The 25,474-nt window shown below is 44.1% G+C and overlaps 1 protein-coding gene across 1 annotated transcript in view; it reads left to right on the top strand.

Moving 5' to 3' along the window:
- CLIP2 (CAP-Gly domain containing linker protein 2) overlaps positions 1-25,474 on the top strand; it is a 198,584-nt gene that overhangs the window by 91,069 nt on the left and 82,041 nt on the right. The window contains 1 exon segment of the mRNA XM_030185837.1: positions 12,938-13,062. Coding sequence (XP_030041697.1) covers positions 12,938-13,062 — 125 coding nt within the window.

Genomic DNA, 25,474 nt, shown 5'->3' with positions numbered 1-25,474 from the left:
GCGGTATATCAAGTCCTATTTCCCTTTCTCTATTTGAGATTCTACATGGAATGTTGCTACTATTGGAGATTCTAGATGGAATGTTGCTATTCCATTAGCAACATTCCATGTAGAAGCCTGCCCTTGCAGATCAGCAACGCAGCTGCGCAGGCTTCTGTTTCTGTGAGTCCATGAAAAAGAAGCCTGCGCGGCTGCATTGTTGATCTGCAAGGGCAGGCTTCTACATGGAATGCTGCTAGTGGAGGAGTAGCCTAGTGGTTAGTGCAGTGGACTTTGATCCTGGGGAGCTGGGTTTGATTCCTACTGCAGCTCCTTGTGACTCTGGGCAAGTTACTTAATCCTCCATTGCCCCAGGTACAAATAAGTACCTGTATATGCTACGTAAACTACTTTGAATGTAATTGCAAAAACCACAGAAACAGAGTATATCAAGTCCTATTCCCAGAATGAGATAATTTGGCACCTCTAGGATAGGAGTAACCACATCCTTGGAATAAGGTTTAAATGCATCACATTCTGTGTTTCAGATGTTTTGGGCATGGATCTAGTTTTATTTATTTGTTGCATTTGTATCCCACATTTTCCCACCTATTTGCAGGCTCAGTGTGGCTTACAATTTTCTGTCGTGGCTTACGCCATTCCAGAATACAGATACAATTGGTATTGTAAAGAAAACATGGATGACATAATAAACAATCAGGTAAAAAGAGAAAACATTCAGTTGGTATTACATATAGGACATGGATGACATAGTAATAGTAAACAGTTGAGCACCGTCTCTCCCTTCTAGTTCTCCATTGCTTCTAATAAAGGAGGATGCCCAGTCATTATGTTAATTGCACTGTGATAACATACATTTGTCTTAATAATGTACAGCAGACGTTCAAGCGCTATAGCCCATTCCCTGTGTCCCAGAAATTACACTTAAATTATACAACATAGACTTCCCTTTGTCTTTTAATGGAGGTGTGTTTGCAGGTTTTCTGCAGTAATTTACAGCTGACTTTAGTTCTCAGATCACAGTTCTTAAAAACCTATTTCAAAGCTTCCCAGACAGTCAACCGGGTTTTCAGACTATCCAACGTGGATATGTGTGAGATAAATTTACACGTACTTGTTGTCCAACAGATGTAGATGCATCTCATGCATATTTATGGGTGGATTTCTTGAAAATGGCTTTTAGGGTCATCAGGACAGGTGTGCAGTTTTGGGGACAGCATGGGGGTGATTTTATAACTACTACACGTGTGTAAAAATTACACATACAGCCTGGTAGTCAATGTGATTTAGCCAGCCAGAAACAGCTCCTGGCCGATAAATCGCCTATTTGGAGCTAACCTCCCATTTTCAGTGGCACTTAACGGGTTAGTGCTGCTGAAAATAATCATTTAGTGTGAAAATGAGGATGTTCCAAGGGCGGACTTGCACTTGGCTGGTTAAGTGCCACTATTCGTCACTTAACCAGCCACGTTAACCAATAAATAGGACTGACTTTTATGCGATCCTATCTTTATGTGGTAACCCATAACTGTAGGGGATGTGTGCAGGGACGACAACAGAAAGCAGGGGGAGACTGGGTAATGAGACATACGGTATGGTGTGAGGTGAAGAAGAATTGAGGGAGGTAACATGATTTGAATGCAGGAGGGGAGATATGAGCTGAGGGAATGTTGAAGGGAGATGAGTTGGGGTGTGAGAGAGTATTTGAATAGGTGACAAACAGTATTGGAGAAGGACAGTGTGTGTATGTGTATGTAAGCGAGACATGATCTACAACCATATGGACAGTGCCTCTGGATTTCATACATTTTCATTTGGCAATCTGCAGAACCCAGGTAGCACTGACTTTTTTTTTTTTTTTTTTAGAATTGCTGACATTTGTAGCAACAACCATGAGCATAACTGTGTTGCTGCAAGAAGTCAGCATTGCTTGCAGCTCAGAGCTCCCCTTGGAGGATAGCTGAAATAAAAATTGCTGAAACCTAGAAGCCTTAACTATGGTGTTCTATTACTATACTCCTGGGGAAAGTCTGTACCGAAAACTGTAACATTTTGATGTGATGGAGTGCCTGGAGTAAGCCTAGGTTTCCTTATCTGTATTCCCTCATTGTACCACCTTAAGGGAGGCAGAGCTAGCCTCAGACAGAGAGAAAGTTAAAATGCCTAGGGAGGGAACAGAATGGAGAGGCCCAGAGCAGGGAGGAAGAGTTCTCCAGGGGATTCTTAGGAAGATCTGTAGTGTCCTTAGATGTGCCCTGGGAGGAAGGGAACTGCCCCCTCTGTATACCCCCCTGCTAAGGCCGCTTTTTTGCACAGCTTAGTAAAGAACCCCTCAGTGACAGAACTAGAGAAAACCCCATTTATGACACATGTGCAACGAGGGATTTGTGATTTCCATCACCCCCCCCCCATATATACATACACACACAACACCCCCTCATCATGTCCACTTCACCCACCAGTCCACAGATTTCTGCAGTGTGTGATAATGGTGGTTCTGCAGGGAGATATAATAAATCAGAGGTTTTTACAGTTAGTGCACTTTCCTTGATTTCTATGTGTCTCTTAGGAGAAAAGATTGCATTATGTCCGTCAGCTGGAGGAACTACTCAGGAGCTTTTGAGAAAACCTACTAAATATTTCATCAGGGTGTTTGAAAGTGACTCATTGAGAGAAAAACAGATTTGCTTTTTAAGAGTAGGGAAGTGGGGGTAAAGGAAGAGGTCTTGTAGAGGTGGCCATGCAGGATACAAAAGGCCAACTAGATATCTAGGTGTAGTTTAGGGAGATGGGGGCCAATTCTCCCCCCCCCCCCCCAAAAAAAAAAAAATCCATGTTTAGGTACTGAAAGTATTATTAAAGTATAATAATAACAGAAATTACAATAATATTACATTAAAATTTTAAAAAAAAAACCAAAGAAGTAAAAGATGGCCTAGTGGTTAGGGTGGTGGACTTTGGTCCTGGGGAACTGAGGAACTGAGTTTGATTCCCACTTCAGGTACAGGCAGCTCCTTGTGACTCTGGGCAGTCACTTAACCCTCCATTGCCCCATGTAAGCCGCATTGAGCCTGCCATGAGTGGGAAAGTGCGGGGTACAAATGTAACAAAAATAAAATAGATACTATTGGAGATTCTACATGGAATGTTGCTATTCCACTAGCAACATTCCACGTAGAAGGCTGCGCAGGCTTCTGTTTCTGTGAGTCTGACGTCCTGCACGTACGTGCAGGACGTCAGACTCACAGAAGCAGAAGCCTGCGCGGCCACATTGGTGATCTGCAAGGGCCGACTTCTACATGGAATGTTGCTAGTGGAATAGCAACATTCCATGTAGAATCTCAAATAGTAGCAACAGTGGAGGAGTGGCCTAGTGGTTAGGGTGGTGGACACTTTGGTCCTGGGGAACTGAGTTCGATTCCCACTTCAGGCACAGGCAGCTCCTTGTGACTCTGGGCAAGTCACTTAACCCTCCATTGCCCCATGTAAGCCGCATTGAGCCTGCCATGAGTGGGAAAGTGCGGGGTACAAATGTAACAAAAATAAAATAGATACTATTGGAGATTCTACATGGAATGTTGCTATTCCACTAGCAACATTCCACGTAGAAGGCTGCGCAGGCTTCTGTTTCTGTGAGTCTGACGTCCTGCACGTACGTGCAGGACGTCAGACTCACAGAAGCAGAAGCCTGCGCAGCCACATTGGTGATCTGCAAGGGCCGACTTCTACATGGAATGTTGCTAGTGGAATAGCAACATTCCATGTAGAATCTCAAATAGTAGCAACAGTGGAGGAGTGGCCTAGTGGTTAGGGTGGTGGACACTTTGGTCCTGGGGAACTGAGTTCGATTCCCACTTCAGGCACAGGCAGCTCCTTGTGACTCTGGGCAAGTCACTTAACCCTCCATTGCCCCATGTAAGCCGCATTGAGCCTGCCATGAGTGGGAAAGTGCGGGGTACAAATGTAACAAAAATAAAATAGATACTATTGGAGATTCTACATGGAATGTTGCTATTCCACTAGCAACATTCCACGTAGAAGGCTGCGCAGGCTTCTGTTTCTGTGAGTCTGACGTCCTGCACGTACGTGCAGGACGTCAGACTCACAGAAGCAGAAGCCTGCGCAGCCACATTGGTGATCTGCAAGGGCCGACTTCTACATGGAATGTTGCTAGTGGAATAGCAACATTCCATGTAGAATCTCAAATAGTAGCAACAGTGGAGGAGTGGCCTAGTGGTTAGGGTGGTGGACACTTTGGTCCTGGGGAACTGAGTTCGATTCCCACTTCAGGCACAGGCAGCTCCTTGTGACTCTGGGTAAGTCACTTAACCCTCCATTGCCCCATGTAAGCCGCATTGAGCCTGCCATGAGTGGGAAAGTGCGGGGTACAAATGTAACAAAAAAAAAAAAAAGAAAGAAATAAAAAGGAGAAAGTACAGAAAGTAGAGAAGTTAATATTGTCCAGATCCTCAATCATGTACTTTATAATTAGCCAGCTGATTAGATGAGTGCCCAATATTCAAACATTTAGGGAATCATGATAAATTGTAAAAAAAATAAGGAACATAAAAAAACTGCAGAAGAGAAGGCACTTTAAATGCAAAAATAATCACTAATTAAATATTGGGACAAAAATACACTTTACCCTGAGAGGGAAAAGTCATCAATGCGGTCTACCATTAAGACATGCTATTTTACTATTAACCCCAGTTTTTAATATCTAGGTCTCAATGCATAAATGGGAGCTGTGCTAAAACAGCATGAGTTAGTGGTAAAATAGCATATCTTAGCAGTAGCTCACATTGATAAGTTTTTCCCTTAATGTGTTGAGTTTCAGTCTCTAGTAACCAGAGCTGGTATTGTGATGTCATAGTGCCTCATTCCACCAATGCCTAAGAGCCAACCTCATCAGTGATGTCACAATGGCTTGATTGTCCCATACTTGGTTCACTTTTATTACATATAGCAGTGATTTCAATTTCTAGAGAAATTTCTTTTTTCTTTAATTAAGGGGGGAAGTTATCAACATGGACTCCGATTAAGATGTGTTATTTTACTGTTAATCTCAGTTATTAGTAACTAGGTCTTATTGCATAAAATGGAACTTGTGCTAAAATTGCATGCTAGTGGTAAAATAACCCATCTAACTTCCAAATCTGGCTCCTTCCTGAGTCTCGCTGACTGGGGTCCATACCCAGATTTTCAGCAGCATTATCCAGATAATGCCTATGATATCTACACTGCCTCGGTACTCTTCTAGTAGTGCCAGGTCAGTCTGAGGACAGAGCTAGGAGTTACCTGGTTAGCAGCAATATTCAGTTCACAAAGTAGGTAACTATCCAGATAAAGTTAACAAAAAGGCCATCATAAGTGTCTCTGGATAGTTATTTGAGCACCAATCTGAATATCACTGGTAACTGGATAAGTGTCAGTGGCCGCTCTATACAATTTGTATGTCATTTATTTATTTATTTATTTATTGCATTTGTATCCCACATTATCCCACCTCTTTGCAGGCTCAATGTGGCTTACAATACATCATGGATATTGGAATTTAGAAAAGAGTAGACAATTGGTGTTACAGAAGGATTTTGGGTTACATGGTGTTGGAATACATGATATTAATAACACAGAAGGTATTAATTTACTTTTCTGGATATGTGTGGGAATATCACATGCTTTGGTCTTTGTGGTATATCTTGTCAAAGAGATGGGTCTTTAGTACTTTGCGGAAATTGGTCAGTTCATAGTTCGCTTTCAGGTTTCGTGGTAGAGCGTTCCAGAACTGCGAGTTCATATAAGAAAAGGTTGATGAGTGCATTAATTTGTACTTTAGACCTTTACAGTTGGGGAAATGAAGATTAATGAATGTGCAAGAAGATTTTTTAGCATTCCTGGATGGTAGGTCGATCAGGTCAGACATATAGGCTGGGGCATCGCCATGGATGATTTTATGTACTAGGGTGCATACTTTGAACTTGATGCGTTCTTTGAGTGGGATCCAGTGTAGCTTCTCTCATAGGGGTTTTGCACTCTCATATTTTGGTTTCCCAAATATGAGTCTGGCTGCTGTGTTCTGGGCTGTTTGGAGTTTTTTGAGAATTTGATCTTTGCAACCAGCGTAGAGTGAGTTGCAGTAATCTAGATGACTAAGTACTAATGATTGTACTAGATTGCGGAAGACAGTCCTCGGGAAGAATGGTCTTAATCTTTTTAGTTTCCACATTGATTGGAACATCTTTTTGTTGTGTTTTTCGCGTGGTTCTCAAGTGTTAGGTGTCGGTCGATAATAACTCCAAGGATTTTCAAGGTATCCGAAATTGGTAGGTTTAATTTTGGTGTGTTGATGGTGGTGAATTTGTTCGTGTTATGTTGAGAGGTGAGTACTAGACATTGGGTTTTTTCTGCATTGAGTTTTAACTGAAAGGCATCTGCCCAGGAGTGCATGATATGTAGACTTTGGTTGATCTCATTAAAAAATGTCTTTTAAGTCTTGATTGAATGGGATGTAGATCGTTACATCATCGGCGTAGATGTATGGGTTGAGGTTTTGGTTAGATAGTAATTTGGCCAGGGGTGTCATCATTAGGTTGAATATGGTAGGTGAAAGGGGGGATCCCTGTAGAACTCCGCATTCAGGTGTCCATGCGGTTGATGTAGCCGAATTTGATGTTACTTGATATGAGCGTGTGGTTAGGAATCCTTTAAACTAGTTAAGAACATTGCCTGCAATGCCGAAGTATTCAAGAATGTGTAGTAGGATTCCATGATCTACCATGTCGAATGCGCTTGACATGTCAAATTGTTAAAGTAGTATGTTCTTGCCGGTTGCAATCGTTTGTTTGAATTTCGTCAAGAGTGTGACTAATACTGTTTCAGTACTGTGATTGGAACGAAGTCCTGGCTGGGAGTCATGTAGTATTGAGAATTTATTTAAATAGTCTGTGAATTGTTTGGTTACCATTCCTTCTGTTATTTTGGTTATTAAGGGAATGGATGCTACTGGTCTGTAGTTGGTTAGTTCATTTGCATTTTTCTTTGCATATTTGGGTATGGGGGTGAGTAGAATGTTTCTCCTTTGGGAAGAGTCCATTTTGTAGCATAAAATTCACGTGTTTCGTTAGATCTGTTATGAAGTGTTGGGGGGCCGATTTCATAAGGTTGTTGGGGCATATATCTAATTTGCAGTGAGATTTGGCGAATCTTTTGAGCGTTTGAGAGATGAAATCTTCCGATACTATCTCAAATTCATTCCAAATCCTGTCTACTGGGTATACTCTTGGGTTTGGGTCTAGACAGTCTAGGAGTACTGCGTATTTGATGGGGCTGGTAGGTATTTTGAGTCGCAGTTGTACTATTTTCTCTTTGAAGTGTTTCACAAGGTTTTCAGCTCCTGGTGTATCTTTGCTGTTATTCGTGACTGGTGTAGTGTCTAGTAGTTTATTCACGAGTTGGAAAAGTTTGTGTGTGTCTTTGTAATGTGGTCCAATTTCAGTTTTGTAGTATAATCTTTGGTTTGTCTTATGGTGTATTTATATTTTCTATGGAGTTGTTTCCATTCATTATGTGTGAGATTGTCTTTCTTTTTTTTTTTCATGTACGTTCTAATTTCCTAACTTGTGATTAATAGCTACAATTTTATCCAAAAGCAGGGATTCTCAACCCAGTCCTCAGGACACACCTAAGTCAGTCAGGTTTTCAGGATATCTACAATTAATATGCATGAGAGATTTGCATACTAAAGAGGCAAATTTATCTCATGCATATTTATTATGGATACCTTGAAAACCAAACTGACTTGGCGTGTCCCGAGGACTCAGTTAAGAACCCCTATCAGAAAGGATAATGAGAAGCCAATGTCGGTCCACTGATAATGGTGTTACATGATCATATTTTCAAGCAAAACAGTAGTTTTACTGCCTTATTTTGTATACTTTGTAGATGCTTTAGAGATACCTGTTTTATCCCATTATCAGGCTCATTTTCGAAAGAGAAGGACACCCATCTTTTGACACAAATCGGGAGATGGGCGTCCTTCTCACAGGGTCGCCCAAATCGGCATAATCGAAAGTCGATTTTGGGCGTCCCCAACTGCTTTCCATCGCGGGGATGACCAAAGTTCACGGGGGCGTGTCAGAGGCGTAGCGACGGCAGGACTTGGGTGTGCCTAACACATGGGCGTGCTCGACCCATAATGGAAAAAAAAGGGCGTCCCTGACGATCACTTGAACAACTTTACCTGATCTTGTTTTTCTTACGACCAAGGCACAAAAAAGTGCCCAAACTGACCAGATGACCACTGGAGAGAATCGGGGATGACCTCCCCTTACTCCCCCAGTGGTCACTAACCCCCTCCCACCCTCAAAAAACATCTTTAAAATATTTTTTGCCAGCCTCTATGCCAGCCTCATATGTCATACTCAGGTCCATCACAGCAGTATGCAGGTCCCTGGAGCAGTTTTAGTGGGTGCAGTGCACTTCAGGCAGGTGGACCCAGGCCCATACCCCCCTACCTGTTACACTTGTGGTGGTAAATGTGAGCCCTCCAAAACACAACACAAACCCACTGTACCCACACCTAGGTGCTCCCCTTCACCCGTAAGGGCTATGGTAGTAGTGTACAGTTGTGGGTAGTGGGTTTTGGGTTTTGGGGGGCTCAGCACACAAGGTATAGGAGCTATGTACCTGGGAGCAATTTATGAAGTCCACTGCAGTGCCCCCTAGGGTGCCCAGTTGGTGTCCTGGCATGTCAGGAGGACCAGTGCACTACGAATGCTGGCTCCATTCACGACCAAAGGGCTTGCATTTGGTCGTTTCTGAGATGGGTGTCCTTGGTTTCCATTATCGCTGAAAATCAGAAACGACCAAGTCTAGGGACGACCATCTCTAAGGACCACCTAAATGTCAAGATTTCGGTGTCCCCAACCGTATTATCGAAACGAAAGATGGACGTCCATCTTGTTTCGATAATATGGGTTTCCCTGCCCCTCCACCGGGACGTTTTGCGAGGACGTCCGCATCAAAACTTGGGCGTCCCTTTCGATTATGCCCCTCCACGTAGCTTTGTGATTATTAATGTACTAGTAAAAGAAGCCCGTTTCATAGCAAATGAAACGGGTGCTAGCAAGGTTTTCGTCGCCAACACCCCCCTTCACCACCATGAACCTTCGAACCTTTTTGAAGGAAGTCAGAGCTTGGCTTCACTGACGTCAGTGTCCTCAGAACGTTGAGGGTGAGTTTTATTATAGTAGATGAGTTAGTATTAGAATTAATGCATGAGTAATTGAAGACCTGTAAAAGGTCAAATGGTTTATTTTTTGTTGCTGTTATCTCTGTTTTGTGTGCTTCAGGTTCTCTCATGTACAATATGTTTCCTTTTATAATATCAATTTTAGCCTCATCATCGCATGAGAAGGGAAAAAACACCTTGCGGGACTTTATCTTGGGAATAGACATTGTAAAAGCCTTAAATAAAATAAATGATAAGAGTGCAAGATGGAACACAAGTACACCCAGTGGTGTACTGGAGCGGGCTCACTGGTTTGCAAGAGCTGTTTGTTAAGTTTTTAAGAATTTTGGGAGTCGATTATTAAAGTAGCCCCCCCCCCCCCCCCATGGCTAATGGCTCCCAAAATATGGGCTTGGGCCCCATCCTGAATTCTCTTTTACTTTGCTTTCGGGGATGCCGAGTCCCGCCAGCCAAGTAAATAGATTGCTGCTGCTCCCCGTTCCTTGTTTCCAGCTCTGAGCAGCAGGCTGGGACTTCTTGCTGCTCAGAGCCAGAAACAAGCAGCGGGGAGTGATGGCAGTCCATTTATTGGCTGGCGGGGCTCGGCATCCCTGCCAGCAAAGGTATGCTTAGTATGCCTGCACAAGGTGGGGGAGAGAGAGGCATGCATTGCCCCTGCCAGTCCACCCCTGCTCCCCCTTCCCTCAAATTGCAAGGCTGGCTACATCCGGAGAGAGAGCCCGTTATTAAAAATTTACCAGTACGCCCATGTGTGTCTGTTTAGGACCACTGAATCCTTCTTTCAGTTTCAGCCTCTGAAAGCTCATGAGCCAAAGGGAGAGGGCTGAGCAGGCTGGATGCAAGCTGCAAAACCCCTTAAGAAGGGAACCTCCCAGGCATTAGATCATTGTTGAGGGGAGAATGGGCACAAGAGTCGGTGTCATAGCTAACAGTGCAGCCTAGTGGTTTGAAAATATGAACCCTGTTTTCTAGAGTTTTAAGCAAGAAAAAGAAGCAAAAACTGGGCCTTCAGGATTGGGAAAAAAATGCAGTCCTTTATTATCATAAATACCCGACACGGGCCGTGTTTCGGCGTACAAACGCCTGCATCAGGGTCAATGAACTCCTATCGGTCAGCTTGCAAACTGAAGCACAAAAGGTAAGTGAACCAATCAGGATGAGAATCCCGTTGTTTAAAATCGATCGTCTCTGTTCAAAAGAACGCCTTCAAAGCTGGCAACCGCCAAAAGTAGAGTTTTAACACAGACATTTGAGTTGAGGTCACACCTTATGAAGCCGGTTTCTCAGCTTTGTCTCATATTTATAGGTAATCAATAGAAATAGAACAAAATAAAACATGGAAAATAAAATAAAATGATACCTTTTTTATTGGACATAGCTTAATACATTTCTTGATTAGCTTTCCAAGGTTGCTCTTCCTGTCTCTCACCTATCCACCCCCATCCTGTTAGACTGTCACTGGAATGCTTTGATGTTTCACTTATATATACTGTCATCTACCAACATTTGCTTATTTCTGATCTGACGAAGAAGGACAACCTTTGAAAGCTAATCAAGAAATGTATTAAGTTATGTCCAATAAAAAAGGTATCATCTTATTTTCTTTCCCATGTTTTATTTTGTTCTATTTCTATTGATTACCTTTAAAAGTGGACTAACACGGCTACCACACCTTAAATGTGTGTTAACTAAAACCACAGAAAATAAGTAAAGGTCAGTTATCAATTACCCAGTAACCTATTAGATGTCAGCAGAAAGGACCTCTTGCTGAATCCAGTCTGTCTAGTTATTCCTATCCACACTGTCAAGGATATATCCCAGCTACCAGTGTGATCGCCTGTCTTTATCCAAATGTTTTGTATTGTCTTCCTCTACTGTATTCCACCGCCAGACAACAGATTTTGAGTGGGCCTAGGCAAGAAGTCGGTGGGCACCAAGTGTTCTCTCCCCCCCCCCCCCCCCCCCCCACCACCACCACCACCACTACCACCACCAATAAAATATCCAAGCTGGCAGGAAAACGCTACTTTCCACCTTGGCAGTCTGCAGAAGGCATGCGCTGAAAACTGAGCATGCGCAGGTGCCGGTATAGTGGAGAGTAGCATTTTCGTTACCATTAGGCAGAAGCCTTCAGCTGATGGAGCTTGGGATCCCCACCAGCTACCGCTAAACATGTGTTACTGTTGGGTGGGCCTGAGCCATAAGTGGGTGGGCCCTGGTCCACCCAAGCTCACCTATGGCTACGCCACTGTTCCACCCTCCTGGGCAGCTGAACATACAAGATTCCCTTTTACTTCACACTCTCCCACCCTCCCTTGTCCAACCACAAGATCCCTAATCCATAACTTAACTATTACACTTCACCACCCCAACCAACTCTAAACGACATCTTTCTTTAAAGGTTGGCCTAGTTCTTCTCTGCCATCCTTGATCTCTTTGTAATACCAATTGTATCTTTGAACCTGTAATGGCGATGCCATAACAGATCTTTGTAAGCCACATTGAGCCTGTAAATAGGTGGGAAAATGTGGGATACAATACAAGTACAATAAATACATAAATAAATAAATAAATAATAAGCCAAAAAAGGAACCAACACCAGTGCAGCTGTTGCACATACATCTGGTCCCCATAGCCTTTCCAGACAAGTACCCTGACACTATTAACTGGCCACATTGGGTCAACACAAGAAGTGCATAGCCTGACGGACAGATCTGCCTGCATACATGCCTCCGTTTCTGCTAAAAGGACAGTTCTATAACTGTGCCATTTTCACATATGTACCGATATAATTGTCACTTACCTGTGTGCGGGCACTATGCACTATTCTATAAAGGCACACATAAGTGCTATAGCACATAACTAAAAGGGGGTGTAGATGTGGGTGGAGCATTTGAGGGGCATGGGCGTGTCTCCAACTTATGTGTGTAACATATAGAATACTATACGTTAGGCACATTGCATGGTACAATTAGGTGCACCCATTTATGCCTGCCTTTAAATTTGGCACATTAAATTGGGTTTACAGCCATGTGGGGCCACGGGGGCCTGTGCCCCCGTAGATTTGGCCCTGGACCCCCCCTGCCGACGACCCTCTCGACCACCCCTCCTGCCGCCAACCCGCCGTCATCCCGCTGTCACCTATCTTTGCTGGCAGGGGACCCCAACCCCCGCCAGCCGAGGTCCTTCCTTCGTTCTGTTTCTGAGTCTGACGTCCTGCATGTACAATGTGCAGGATGTCAGACTGAGAAACAGAATGAAGGAAGAAGAGGACCTTGGCTGGCGGGGGTTGGGGTCCCCTGCCAGCAAAGGTAGGTGACGGCAGGGGAGGGTTGGCAGCGGGAGGGGGGTCGAGAGGGTCGTCGTCGGGGGGGGGGTCAAAGTTGATGATGGCGGCAATGGTGGGGGGGGGGGGTCGGCGGCGCCGGGGGAGCTAAAATGTGCCCCCTCACCTCGGGCTCTGGACCCCCTCCCGCCGAAGTCTGGCTATGCCCCTGGTTTACACTAAAATTCTGTAAAAGGATTTGGTGCATCTAGATGCCATTATATAATATGCGTTGCCTGCACTGCATTGGGATGCCTAAAATGGGGCACTGGTCTAGCTGCTGTTCATGCTGTGCTTGTTCTTTCCGAGCTTTCTATAACTTCCCTCTGCCTTTCTAATCTTTACTATTTGATGCCACACAGGTTGGTGGAACGAAACAGGAGTGGTCCGCTATGTTGGAGAAAACTGATTTTGCAAAGGGGGAATGGTGTGGTGTGGAGTTGGACGAGCCACTGGGGAAGAATGACGGTGCAGTGGCCGGTACAAGGTACTGTAAAGTCTGTGTGAAAGGATCATAAGAATAGCCATACTGGGTCAGACCAATGGATCTAGCCCAGTATCCTGCTTCCAGCAGTGGCCAATCCAGGTCACAAGTACCTGGCAGAATCCCAAAGAGTAGCAAGATTCCGGAACCCCAAAGAGTGGCAAGATTCCATGCTACCAATACCATGGACACTAGTGGCTTTCCCTATTTCTATCTCAGTAGCAGGCTTTGGGGCTTTTCCTCCAGGAAATTGTCCAATCTTTTTTTAAACCCAGGTATGTTAACCGCTGTAACCGCATCCAGAGGTAACAAATTCCAGAGCTTAACTATTCTTTGAGTGAAAAAATATTTCCTCCTATTCCTTTTAAAAGTATTTCCATGTAATTTCACTGAGTGTCCCCTAGTCTTAGGAAGGTGGGCTGGTACCGAAATGATTCATGTTACAGGTTGTTTGAAGGGTACTGAACTCTCTCAAGCACGGTCAGTTTGTGTTCCCTGCACATTAGATAGGTAGATACACATTACTGTTTAATGTCCACTTTTTGAATATGTTTATTATATGTTAGAGTATTTGCTGCATCGCCCTCCTGCAAAATAAAAAGGGTCGATATTCAAAGCGATTTAACCAGCCAGAAACGGCTCTTGACCAGTTAAATTGCTTGTTTGGCACTAAACGGGTTCCTAGTGCTGAAAATGTCCATTTAGCGCCTAATTCAAAACCGGCTATTACGGGAGCGTTATGGGGACAGAGTCAGCACTTGGTTGGTTACGTGACCGGGGTAACCACCTAAATAGGACTGCACAGTGATCTAACCACTAAGCCTCTCCTCCACGCCAATTTGTCCACTCATTTAATTGAGCAGGATGCAACCAGTCTTGTAATGGCTGAGAACTTTAATCATCTTTGCTTACACCCTATGCTGTCTATTTAAATGTTTTATTGTGTTGGCATTATAATGTTGCATACTACGCCATACTTTGTATTGTTGTTTGAATATATTTACTGCTGTAATTGTCTATTGCTTATGTTTGACTTATTCTTGCTGTACACCACCTTGAGTGAATTCCTTCAAAAAGGCGGTAAATAAATCCTAATAAATAAATAAATAAAAGTCACCATAGCCACACCATGTCCTGCGCATGTTAGCTGGCTCTGCAAACCCAGAAATTCAAATGCTGGGCTCCAGACATAAGCTGGCATTCAATTTCCAGGCATAATGCCAGCAGCAGCCAGCAAAACACTGAGGGCCGCCGGCTAAATATCGACCCCAAAGCTAGCATTTTTGTTAGCCTTAAGCTGACGTGAACTGGAACGTCTATGGTAAAGCTGAACCCAAATCCAAACAGAACCAAACTGGTTTAAAAGGGGTCATGTAATAATCCTGCACTAACCAGTTAGCATGTGGTAATGTAGCTGTGCAAACTGATTCGCCAAGGAATACCCCTCTGACCAGGGGCGTAGCTACGTGGGGCCACGGGGGCATGGGCCCCCGTAGATTTGGCCCTGCCCCCCTCGCCACCAACCCCTTCGACCCCCCCTCCCGCCACCAACCCTCCCCCACTGCTGCCGCCGCCGTCGGGTACCTTTGCTGGCGGGGGTCCCCAACCCCCGCCAGCCAAAGTCCTCTTCTCCGGTGCAGCCACGTTACTGATCTGCAAGGCTTCTGTTTCTGTGAGTCTGACGTACAGACTCAGAGAAACAGAAGCCTTGCAGATCAGCAAACACGGCTGCGCCATAGAAGAGGACTTCGGCTGGCGGGGGTTGGGGACCCCCACCAGAAAAAAGGTACCCGACGGCGATGGCAGCGGTGGAGGAGGATTGGCGGTGGTGGGAAGGGGGGGTCGAAAGGGTTGGCACCGGGGGGGTCAAAGGTGGTGGTGGTGATGGTGGGAGTCAAAAATGGCGGAGGGGGGGTCAAAAATGGCGGTGGGGTCAGTGGCGCCGGGTGGGGCTAAATTGTGCCCCCTCACCTCGGGCTCTGGACCCCCCACCTGCCAAAGTCTGGCTACGCCCCTGCCCCTGACATGCCCCCTCCCAAAAACATTGAAAAAATATTTTAGCATGTGCTGAAATGGCACTTATCCAGGGCGCCCGAGCGTGTTCTACATTATGCCATTTAAGCTGTGCTAGGCATGCTTTAGTGCCTAATGCAGCATAATAAAAGGGCCCCTAAGCTTGTTGTTACCACTGATCCACGGAATCTTAGCAGAGATTAGGTGGCAACGCCGGTAATTGGGAAACAAAACCGGTGCTGGGCTGACTTCCACGGTCTACACCCTGATCATGACTGAATAGATATGGATGGACTGGAGTGTGAATTTTAAGGGGCTTCAACGTTAGCTTTAGAACTTTTAGTAGAAGACAGTGCTGGGCAGACTTCCACGGTCTGTGCCCTGAGAATGGCAAGGACAAATCAAACTCGGGTATACATATAAAGTATCACATTTGTCCAACACAGCCCTTCTCTCCATAGAGCAACTGAAACTACAATTCCATTGATGAAAGGTAGTAAATTAGTTCTGATTCTTTTTACCTTTTACATCATGCAGTTAAATGTTCAGCTTATTTATGTGCAGATGGCATTTGGTAATGATGCATATTAAGCTGTTCAGAATTTTTTCAGGGTCAGGGAAGTTTTTAGTTGCATGGATACACTGGTTCCATATACACAATCTGCCGACTTGCTATGTGTGATGTTCAAGTTAAACCACTTAGCTATATAAAACATTTCTACTGCTCTAGTCCTGTGGCAAACCCCTCAGATGCACCTCTAGCTCAGCCCTGCTGACAACTGTTTTGCAGAGGTAAAGCTCAAATTAATGCTTTACAAAACCTTTCACGACCATAACATTAAATAATACATCTATTAGACATACTGCTGAGGTCTTCCAAGAGAGATGGAGGTAACTTTTGCGGCTGGGTTAAATAAATGGTGACTCTAATTCTAACTGCACAGCCTGTATCGTGGTGCTGGATATTTTCGCAGTGTGAAGTGATAAACCACATTGTTTTTTTTTTTCTATCTTTTTTTCTTTACTACGGAAGAAGATCAGTTCTTAGAGACTTCTGTTTTCACAAGGATTGGGGTCTTCCACCAGCTGACGTGTCAGAGACCAGTTTAAAAATAACAAAAGTAATATAAAACACGTGTGTTGAAAATGTTCCATCTGAACGGTGGCTGGAAAATGAAATCATTTTCTCATCTGGATTTCTGTCACAATTCCTACGGATTCATATGCTGTGGTAGCACTGTTGTTCTCCGACAGCAGTGCACTGCTGTAGCCAAGAGGAATAAACTTTCTTGAGCATCGAGTGCATGCTCACCCTCGGGGGGGGGGGGGGGGGGGGGGGGGGGGGGGGGGGGGGGGATGTTCAAAGGGAGGAACAGTCTAGCTCTAACAGTTAGCTAGTTAAACCTTTGCTTTCAAACAAAATAATAATTCCCCCCACTAAGCAGCTAAATTTAGTTAGCAAAATTCCCAAAGCAGCTATATTGAATCAGTCAAAAGATTGTTCACTTAAGCTTTCACTGCCAACCTCAGCCGTGAAATTACAAACCTAAATTGTTGACCAGCTAGATTATGGAGCAATTTTAGCTACAGGTTGTTAGATTGAAAATATGCTGAAGATTGTCAGCTAAGTTTTGGCTGGTGAACTTAGGTGCTCCTGGCTTGGCTATTACTGCTTTGTAGCTCTAAACTGCTTAGATTTTTGTTATATCAAATCAGTAACGTAGCCAGACCTCATTTTTTGGGTGGGCCTGGGGGTGGACTGGGGAGGGCATGACCCACATATTTCCTCTCTGACCATCCCCCTCCCGTAAAGATAAATACCTGGGCTGGCGGGGATCTCCGGGCTCTGCCAGCTGAAGAACCTTCTCGAGGCCCCCAAGGCTTGAGAAGTCTCATCCCTGCGCCAGTCACCAGTGTGGCGGGAAGCAGCATTCAGCAGCGTTGCCTGCGTGCCTGCCTGCCTTTTAAAATAATTCATCTCCCCAGGCTCAGCTGCATTTACTTCTTCGCCCGTCGCAAAGCGCTGCCGTTCGCACAGGCGGCTCCGCTCCCCTTTGCCGCGTCCATCCGGCCCTCTCTGATCCACTTCCTCAGACACATATCCATCTCACCTGGACAGCAGCCTGAACGATGATGAATGTTCTCAACTGAATCAGCTCACCAAGTGTCATGCACAGGAGTCAGGTGGAAGAATGCTGCCACAGAAACCGATAGATAGTTTGCTGAAATATGGGTCAATCCTTCTGCTGAAATGCAAGTTATACAATTACTCCAATTCACTAACAGGAGGAAAAAAGCCTTCAGATGCTCAGCCTATTGTCCTTATTATAGACTTAATGTTTGCCGTGCATGAAATCAGATGGCGGTGGCGGCATCAAGATGTTGGCCGGACACGGAAAAGAGATGATCACAGGTTGCTTGCTCCTGACGAAGCGTTATGTAAAACAGGTGCACTGTTGAGCAAATTCATGAACCTGAGAAACATTTACAGCTACAGATAAGTGTCCCAATTAGATTGAATAGCATATTTGAATACTAGCAACATTCTTAATATGAATTATTTATATTAAAAAAGGAAGCATGTTGCAGGTTGTAAGAAAAAAATATACAATTTATAAAATATAAATAATCTAAGAAAATAATCTAGAAAAAGTCTGATGAGGAAGTTCGCTGAGCAAACAACAAGTCTATAATATGGACAGTAGGCTAAGCATCTGAAGGCTTTTTCCCTCCTGTTACTAAATTAACATTGGAACAATTGTACAGCTTGCATTTCAGCGGAAGGATTGGTCCTAAAAGCAAGTTAACTGCCAGCTATAAGAGTAATTAAACACTGAAATATGGGTCGCAATGTACGTTTCCTAATGTCTATATAGCTCTGAAAGTGATTTTAACCATACTGATGACAAATTGTGAGGGAGAGCAGTCATTCTCAACATATGGGATGGATAAAAAAATAAGCTATATACAAGGAGGAAACAGGAACAACTGAATTCACTTTCACTCTTGTCAATTTCTGTCAGTGGAGGAGGTTGAATAGTGGAGTGCCACAGGGACCCGTACTGGGACTGGTGCTATTTAACATTTTTAAATGATCTGGAAATTGGAACAACGATTGAGATGATTAAATTTGCAGATGACACAAAACTATTCAAGGCTGTTAAAACACATGTGGACTGTGAAAAATTGCAGGAAGACCTTAGGAAATTGGAAGACTGGGCATCCAAATGGCAGATGAAATTTAATGTGGACAAATGCAAAATGATGACCTTTGGGAAGAATAATCTGAATCATAGTTACCTAATGCTGGGGTCAACCATGGAGTTCAGCACCCAAGAAAAAGATCTAGGTGTTGTTGTAGACAATACACTGGAAGCTTCTGCCCAGTGTGTGGCAGCAGCCAAAAAAACAAACAGGGTGCTAGGAATTATTAGAAAGGGATGGTAAATAAGACTGAGAATACTATTGAGTATTTCGTTCAGTTCTAGTAGCCGTATCTCAGAAAAGATATAGTGGAAATAGAAAAGGTTCAAGAAGAGCGACCAAGATGATAAATGGGATGGAACTCCTCTCATATGAGGAAAGGCTAAAGAGGTTAGGGCTGTTCAGCTTGGAAAAGAGACAGAAGAGGGGAGATATGATTGAGGTCTACAAAATCCTCAGTGGTGTAGAACAAGTACAAGTGAAACCGATTTTTTACTCTTTCAAAAAGTACAAAGACTAGAGGACACTCAGTGAAATTTATTTGTTGCATTTGTATCCCACATTATCCCACCTATTTGCAGGTTCAATGTGGCTTACATTGTACCGTAATGGCGATCGCCAATTCCGGATCAAGAAATACATAGTGGTATTAAAGTTCATACATAATAAAGTAAATTAAGCAGTCAAGTGTACAAGTTTTTTTCCGTGGAAGAAATCAAGTGGTATTGTGTTAAAGTTCAGTAGTTGACAGTGCAGGTGAAGTAGGGTTAAATGGTCAGTATTCTCAATGGAGAAAGGCAGATAGTGGGGTTCTCCGAAGTCTGCACTGGGACTGTTGTTTTTTAACATATTTATAAATGATCTAGAGATGGGAGTAACTAGTGAGGTAATTAAATTTGCTAACAACACAAAGTTATTCAAGTTGTTAAATCACAAGAGGATTGTGAAAAATTACAAGAGGACCTTACAAGACAGGGAGGCTGCATGGAATACTTTAAAAACAAATAGGAGGAAACTTATCTGGGTTTAAAAAAGGTCTGGACAAATTCCTGGAGGAAAAATCCAGTCTGCAATTGAGACAGACATGGGAAAGCCTCTGCTTGCCCTGGGATTGGTAGCATGGAATTGTTGCTACTAGTTGGGTTCTGCCAGTTACTTGTGACCTGGACTGGCCACTGTTTGAAGCAGGATACTAGGGACCATTGTTCTGACCCAGTAAAGGCTATTCTTATGTTCTTATGTTAATTGAAAGTGAACTTCCGAAACACACTTTGATGATGTACTGGATGAGTCTTCACAGAAATAATCTGTGACATGGGGCGGAGTACTGGGGGGGGGGGGGGGGGGGGGGGGGGCGAGGGAGGGCAATTGCCCCCCCAAACGACGACGACTGGAACGGCACTTTTACCCGAGAGTCGCAGCAACGAGCGGGCAGGCAGCGTTGCGATAGTAAAAGCAACAAGGAGGCAGGTTCAACTCCTTCCTTCACTTCCCTCCCTGCCCTCTGCGTTCCGCCTTCCTCTGATGTCATTTCCTTTCGGGCGGGCGGGACACTGAGAGGGCAGGGAGGGAAGTGAAGGAAGAGTCGAACCTGCCTCCTTGTTGCTTTACTACCGCAGCGCTGCCTGCCCATTCGTCGCTGCGACGTCACTTCGGTAAAAGTTAGACAGCAAAACACTAAAATTGTACTCCGTTTCCTGCTCCTAAGAGAACCACAAAAAAGGACCAAAGAAAATCAATGAAAAAAGCCAGGCAGCTCTCCCGTGTGACACTTATACTTTCGAGTGGTCATCTGGACTTCCGCCACTCAGAGTACAGATGGCCCCAAATTCACACATTTTCAGAAATGCCTAGCTGTTTAATTTGGTTTGGGCTGTCTTAGTTCTTGTAAGGGTTGTCAGAGTATAATTGTACATGTAGTTTCTTTCTTATAAACTGCTTAAATCAGCTTCTTGCTAGAAATACAGTCTACAAGTTTGTATAAATCTGGCTATTTAACAGAAGTTGCACTGCAGTGCAGACACTAGCCAAGGCAACCAGAATTCGCGAGGAAAGTGGATTACTTTGCAGATGAAATGGAGCAAAGAAATACACCACAGCCTCTACTGTGCAGTGTACTTGATAGCAAGATCGCTTCTTTCAGTATGATACACAATTCCCCAACCTGTTTTCTTCCACTAGCTGTCTTCACCGAGGAGGATTTGGGGGGGACACCGGTGCCGGAAAGAATATTTGAAGCGGGGGAGTCGGAGAAACTAAACAAATTCTCTGTAACCTTGGAGGATGTAATGGGTCAGTTCAGCAAGCTGAAGAGTAGTAAATCACCGGGACCTGATGGTATTCATCCCAGAGTATTAATAGAACTAAAAAATGAAGTTGCGGAGCTACTGTTAGAAATATGCAATCTGTCCCTAAAATCGAGTGTAGTACCGGAAGACTGGAGGGTAGCCAATGTTACTCCGATTTTTAAGAAGGGTTCCAGAGGAGATCCGGGAAATTATAGACCGGTGAGTCTGACGTCGGTGCCGGGCAAGATGGTGGAGGCTATTATTAAGAATAAAATTGCAGAGCATATACAAAAACATGGACTGATGAGACAAAGTCAGCACGGATTTAGTGAAGGGAAGTCTTGCCTCACCAATCTAATGCATTTTTTTGAGGGGGTAAGCAAACATGTGGACAATGGGGAGCCGGTTTGATATTGTATATCTGGATTTTCAGAAGGCGTTTGACAAAGTGCCGCACGAAAGACTCCTGAAGAAATTGCAGAGTCATGGAATCGGAGGTAGGGTATTATTATGGATTAAGAACTGGTTGAAAGATAGGAAGCAGAGAGTAGGATTGCGTGGCCAGTATTCTCAGTGGAGGAGGGTAGTTAGTGGGGTCCCGCAGGGTCTGTGCTGGGTCCGTTGCTTTTTAATGTATTTATAAATGACCTAGAGATGGGAATAACTAGTGAGGTAATTAAATTCGCCGATGACACAAAATTATTCAGGGTCGTCAAGTCGCAGGAGGAATGTGAACGATTACAGGAGGACCTTGCGAGACTGGGAGAATGGGCGTGCAAGTGGCAGATGAAGTTCAATGTTGACAAGTGCAAAGTGATGCATGTGGGTAAGAGGAACCCGAATTATAGCTACGTCTTGCAAGGTTCCGCGTTAGGAGTTACGGATCAAGAAAGGGATCTGGGTGTCGTCGTCGATGATTACGCTGAAACCTTCTGCTCAGTGTGCTGCTGCGGCTAGGAAAGCGAATAGAATGTTGGGTGTTATTAGGAAGGGTATGGAGTCCAGGTGTGCGGATGTTATAATGCCGTTGTATCGCTCCATGGTGCGACCGCACCTGGAGTATTGTGTTCAGTACTGGTCTCCGTATCTCAAAAAAGATATAGTAGAATTGGAAAAGGTACAGCGAAGGGCGACCAAAATGATAGTGGGGATGGGACGACTTTCCTATGAAGAGAGGCTGAGAAGGCTAGGGCTTTTCAGCTTGGAGAAGAGACGGCTGAGGGGAGATATGATAGAAGTGTATAAAATAATGAGTGGAATGGATCGGGTGGATGTGAAGCGACTGTTCACGCTATCCAAAAATACTAGGACTAGAGGGCATGAGTTGAAGCTACAGTGTGGTAAATTTAAAACGAATCGGAGAAAATTTTTCTTCACCCAACGTGTAATTAGACTCTGGAATTCGTTGCCGAAGAACGTGGTATGGGCGGTTAGCTTGACGGAGTTTAAAAAGGGGTTAGATAGATTCCTAAAGGACAAGTCCATAGACCGCTATTAAATGGACTTGGAAAATTCCGCATTTTAGGTATAACTTGTCTGGAATGTTTTTACGTTTGGGGAGCGTGCCAGGTGCCCTTGACCTGGATTGGCCACTGTCGGTGACAGGATGCTGGGCTAGATGGACCTTTGGTCTTTCCCAGTATGGCACTACTTATGTACTTATGTACTTATGATTAGCATCTTCAGGTACATAAGTTAGCTTGTCAACTTTATGAAACCTATAGCTAAATCATGATTTTGATTTAAAATCTATATGAAATATTGAAAATGTTCTTTCCAAAATACAGCTGAAGTTGTATACTAACAAGGCCAGATATTTTGCTCCTAAAACACTTTAAATGTGTTTCTAATAGGCAAGAATACACTGGTTACTTCTTTCTGTTCTTAAATGTCTCCAACTCATTGTCCACTGTGGTTAGGATGATGCTCATAATTTTGATCCTGCATCTCCACTCTTAACTGCTGAACACTGGCTTCCTGTATCTACATATATTCTATTTAAATTCTCATCTTAGTCCATATAAGTCTTGTTCCTTCCTCTCTTATCTTTCCAACCTATTGATTCCTTAAAACCCTCCATGAACCATTTGCTCCTCTCAGCAGTCCTGCTTATGCCTTCCTTCTCCATCTCATCTATGTTTAGACATCACATGTAATTCTGCTTCAGCTATTTTGGATCACATTTATGGAACTTCCTACTGTTAGACATCAGACTCGATTTTCATTCCCTAAAATAAAGAAGCTTAAGATCTGGTTATTCTAGAATACCTACCAAGAGACCAAGTGATGTTCTCCTTTCTTCTGCCCTTCCTTGATCAAACAGTCCTTGTATGACCTGAACTTTTCTTTTCCTCTAGTTCTCGACACTTTTTCTATTTTTAATGAACTAATTGTAAACTGCTTAGCACTATCTCATGTCTATTGGTAATGTATTGAGCCTCTGTAAATAAATGTCAACTATATCTGGGACTAGCAATTAAGTCTTAATAAGTTCTTCAACAAGTAATAGATGACTAAAGAATTCAACATTTTGATTGAATAATTATTCTGTTGAAAGGTTAACATCTAAAAAATATATACATTTTCCCCTAAGGAAGAAAAAGGTGGAGACTGTAGTTTATGATTGAGGAGACTATCTCTAGAATTCCACTTAAATCTCTATAATTCCACTTAAGAGTCTCATATGGGAAATATCTCAAAATGGGGTTGTTTTGTACATAGTAATGAACCTTACTCCTAAGCCAGGATATGTGGACTATGATCTCTCTCAAATTTACTGCGAATGCTCACCATAGTACTTGCACGGTATCAAAAATCTGGCATACATAAAATGTAACATTTATAAGCAAACCCATTAAAAGGGTGCTTAAAAATTCCTTTTTCTGGTATTGCTGCATGCTCAGTCTGACTTCTTGAGTTAACTTTCCAGTTCAGTATGTTTGCCTTCATATTTTTTGATTTCTAGTTCCTTGTGTCATGTCTGTTGTGTCATGTGTTTTCATGTGTGATCAAGGTGCAGTATTCTGCTAGCGTGGTAGTATTTGTAGCCCTGTTTGTTTTCCTTTTTTTCACGAGGTAGTGTATTGGTGTTTTAGAGCTGGGTAAGGAGGAAAGAAGGAAGGGAGAAAGAGCTGGCTTGATATCTCATACATATTCATTACTAGTAAAAAAGGCCCATTTCTGGCTGAAATGAAACGGGCGCTAGTAAGGTTTTGCGCGGAGTGTGTATGTTTGAGAGAGTGTCTGTGAGAGTGACTGTGTGAGAGTGAGGAATGTGCAAGTGTGTGTGTGTGACAGAGAGTGGGTGTGAGTGTGTCTGTGAGAGAGCATGTGTGTATGTGGAGAATGAGTGTGTGCGAGTGCTTATGTGAGACAATGAGTGTCCTTTCCTGTCCCCCCTGGCAGGTGTCAGGGACTGGGGGGACTGTGGACAGTCATGAAGGCAGCCCCTACCAAAATAATGAAAGCAAGACCATTTGTATAATAATCACTGCATTCCAGAGAACAAAATGGAGCAAGTTCCCACATGCTATCTTTTTGCTTTCTGTATTCAGTAGCTGACAGCTGCTAGACTTACCTAAGTGGCTGCAGCGCAATACACGAAAAGAAAGCAAGGAACCTATGAGACGTAGATACGGCCGTCCCCTTGGCCTCTGACGCTCCTCCCTTCTTCTATTTGACTTCCCTCTGATAGGTCCGTCATTCGGTGTGACGCTCCTCCCTTTTCCTGTTTCAGTTCCCTTTGATAGGTCAGAGCGGTGCAGCTGTGACACTCCTCCCTTCTCTGATAGGTCAGGGCGGGGCAGAGATGTAGTGTGCTAAAAATGGTTACAGAGCTTCGAACATACGAACTGTTGAAGCCTCAGAGTGTGCTTTAGAATGTTGAGGGTGCTTTTATGTGCAGATGGGGCGTGGCCTACGGCCCAGATGGGCGTGGCTGAGACTGAGGGTGAGTAGTCCAAATAGCCTACCAGGAGGACAGGAGTTCAGGACAGATGGAGTGAGCTTCAGAACGTCTGAGGGGGGATTTTATTATATAGATGGTTATTCCCCAAAAAAGCCAGCTCTTTTTCCCTCCTTCCTTCCTTCCTTCCTTCCTTCCTCCATATTAGTGTATTCATTTGAATATATATATGCAAATGAATATGCTAATATGCTCCGCCCCATCCTTTGCCCCCCAAATGAAACAGTCAAACTACGCCCCATGATCTGTGAAGATACTGTACTGTAGACCCTATCAGGCTTATTTTCGAAAGAGAAGGATGCCCATCTTTCAACACAAATCGCCAGATGGGCGTCCTTCTCACAGGGTCGCCCAAATCGTATAATGGAAAGCCAATTTTGGGGCGTCCCCAACTGCTTTCCATCGCGGGGACGACCAAAGTTCCAGGGGGCGTGTCAGAGGCGTAGCGAAGGCGGGACTGTAGCGGGCCTAACACATGGGCGTCCTCAACCCATAATGGAAAAAAAAAAGGGCGTCCCTGATGAACACTTGGACGACTTTATCTGGTCCTTTTTTTCTTACGACCAAGCCACAAAAGGTGCCCGAACTGACCAGATGACCACCGGAGGGAATTTCCCTTACTCCCCCAGTGGTCACTAACCCCCTCCCACCCTCAAAAACACTTTAAAAATATTTGTGCCAGCCCAAATGTCATACCCAGCTCCATGACAGCAGTGTGCAGGTCCCTAGAGCAGTTTTAGTGGGTGCAGTGCACTTCAGGCAGGCGGACCCAGGTTCATCCCTCCCCCCTAACTGTTACACTTGTGGTGGTAAATTTGAGCCCTTCTAAACCCACCAGAAACCCACTGTACCCACATCTAGGTGCCCCACTTCACCCATAAGGGCTATGGTAGTGGTGTATAGTTGTGGGGAGTGGGGTTTGGGGGGCTCAGCACACAAGATAAGG

This window comes from Microcaecilia unicolor, chromosome 13 (genome assembly GCF_901765095.1).
Source record: "Microcaecilia unicolor chromosome 13, aMicUni1.1, whole genome shotgun sequence".
In the NCBI taxonomy this organism is placed as follows: Eukaryota; Metazoa; Chordata; class Amphibia; order Gymnophiona; family Siphonopidae; genus Microcaecilia; species Microcaecilia unicolor.
The sequence above is the reverse complement of the archived record's forward strand: the minus strand, read 5'-3'. Positions and strand labels throughout refer to the sequence as shown.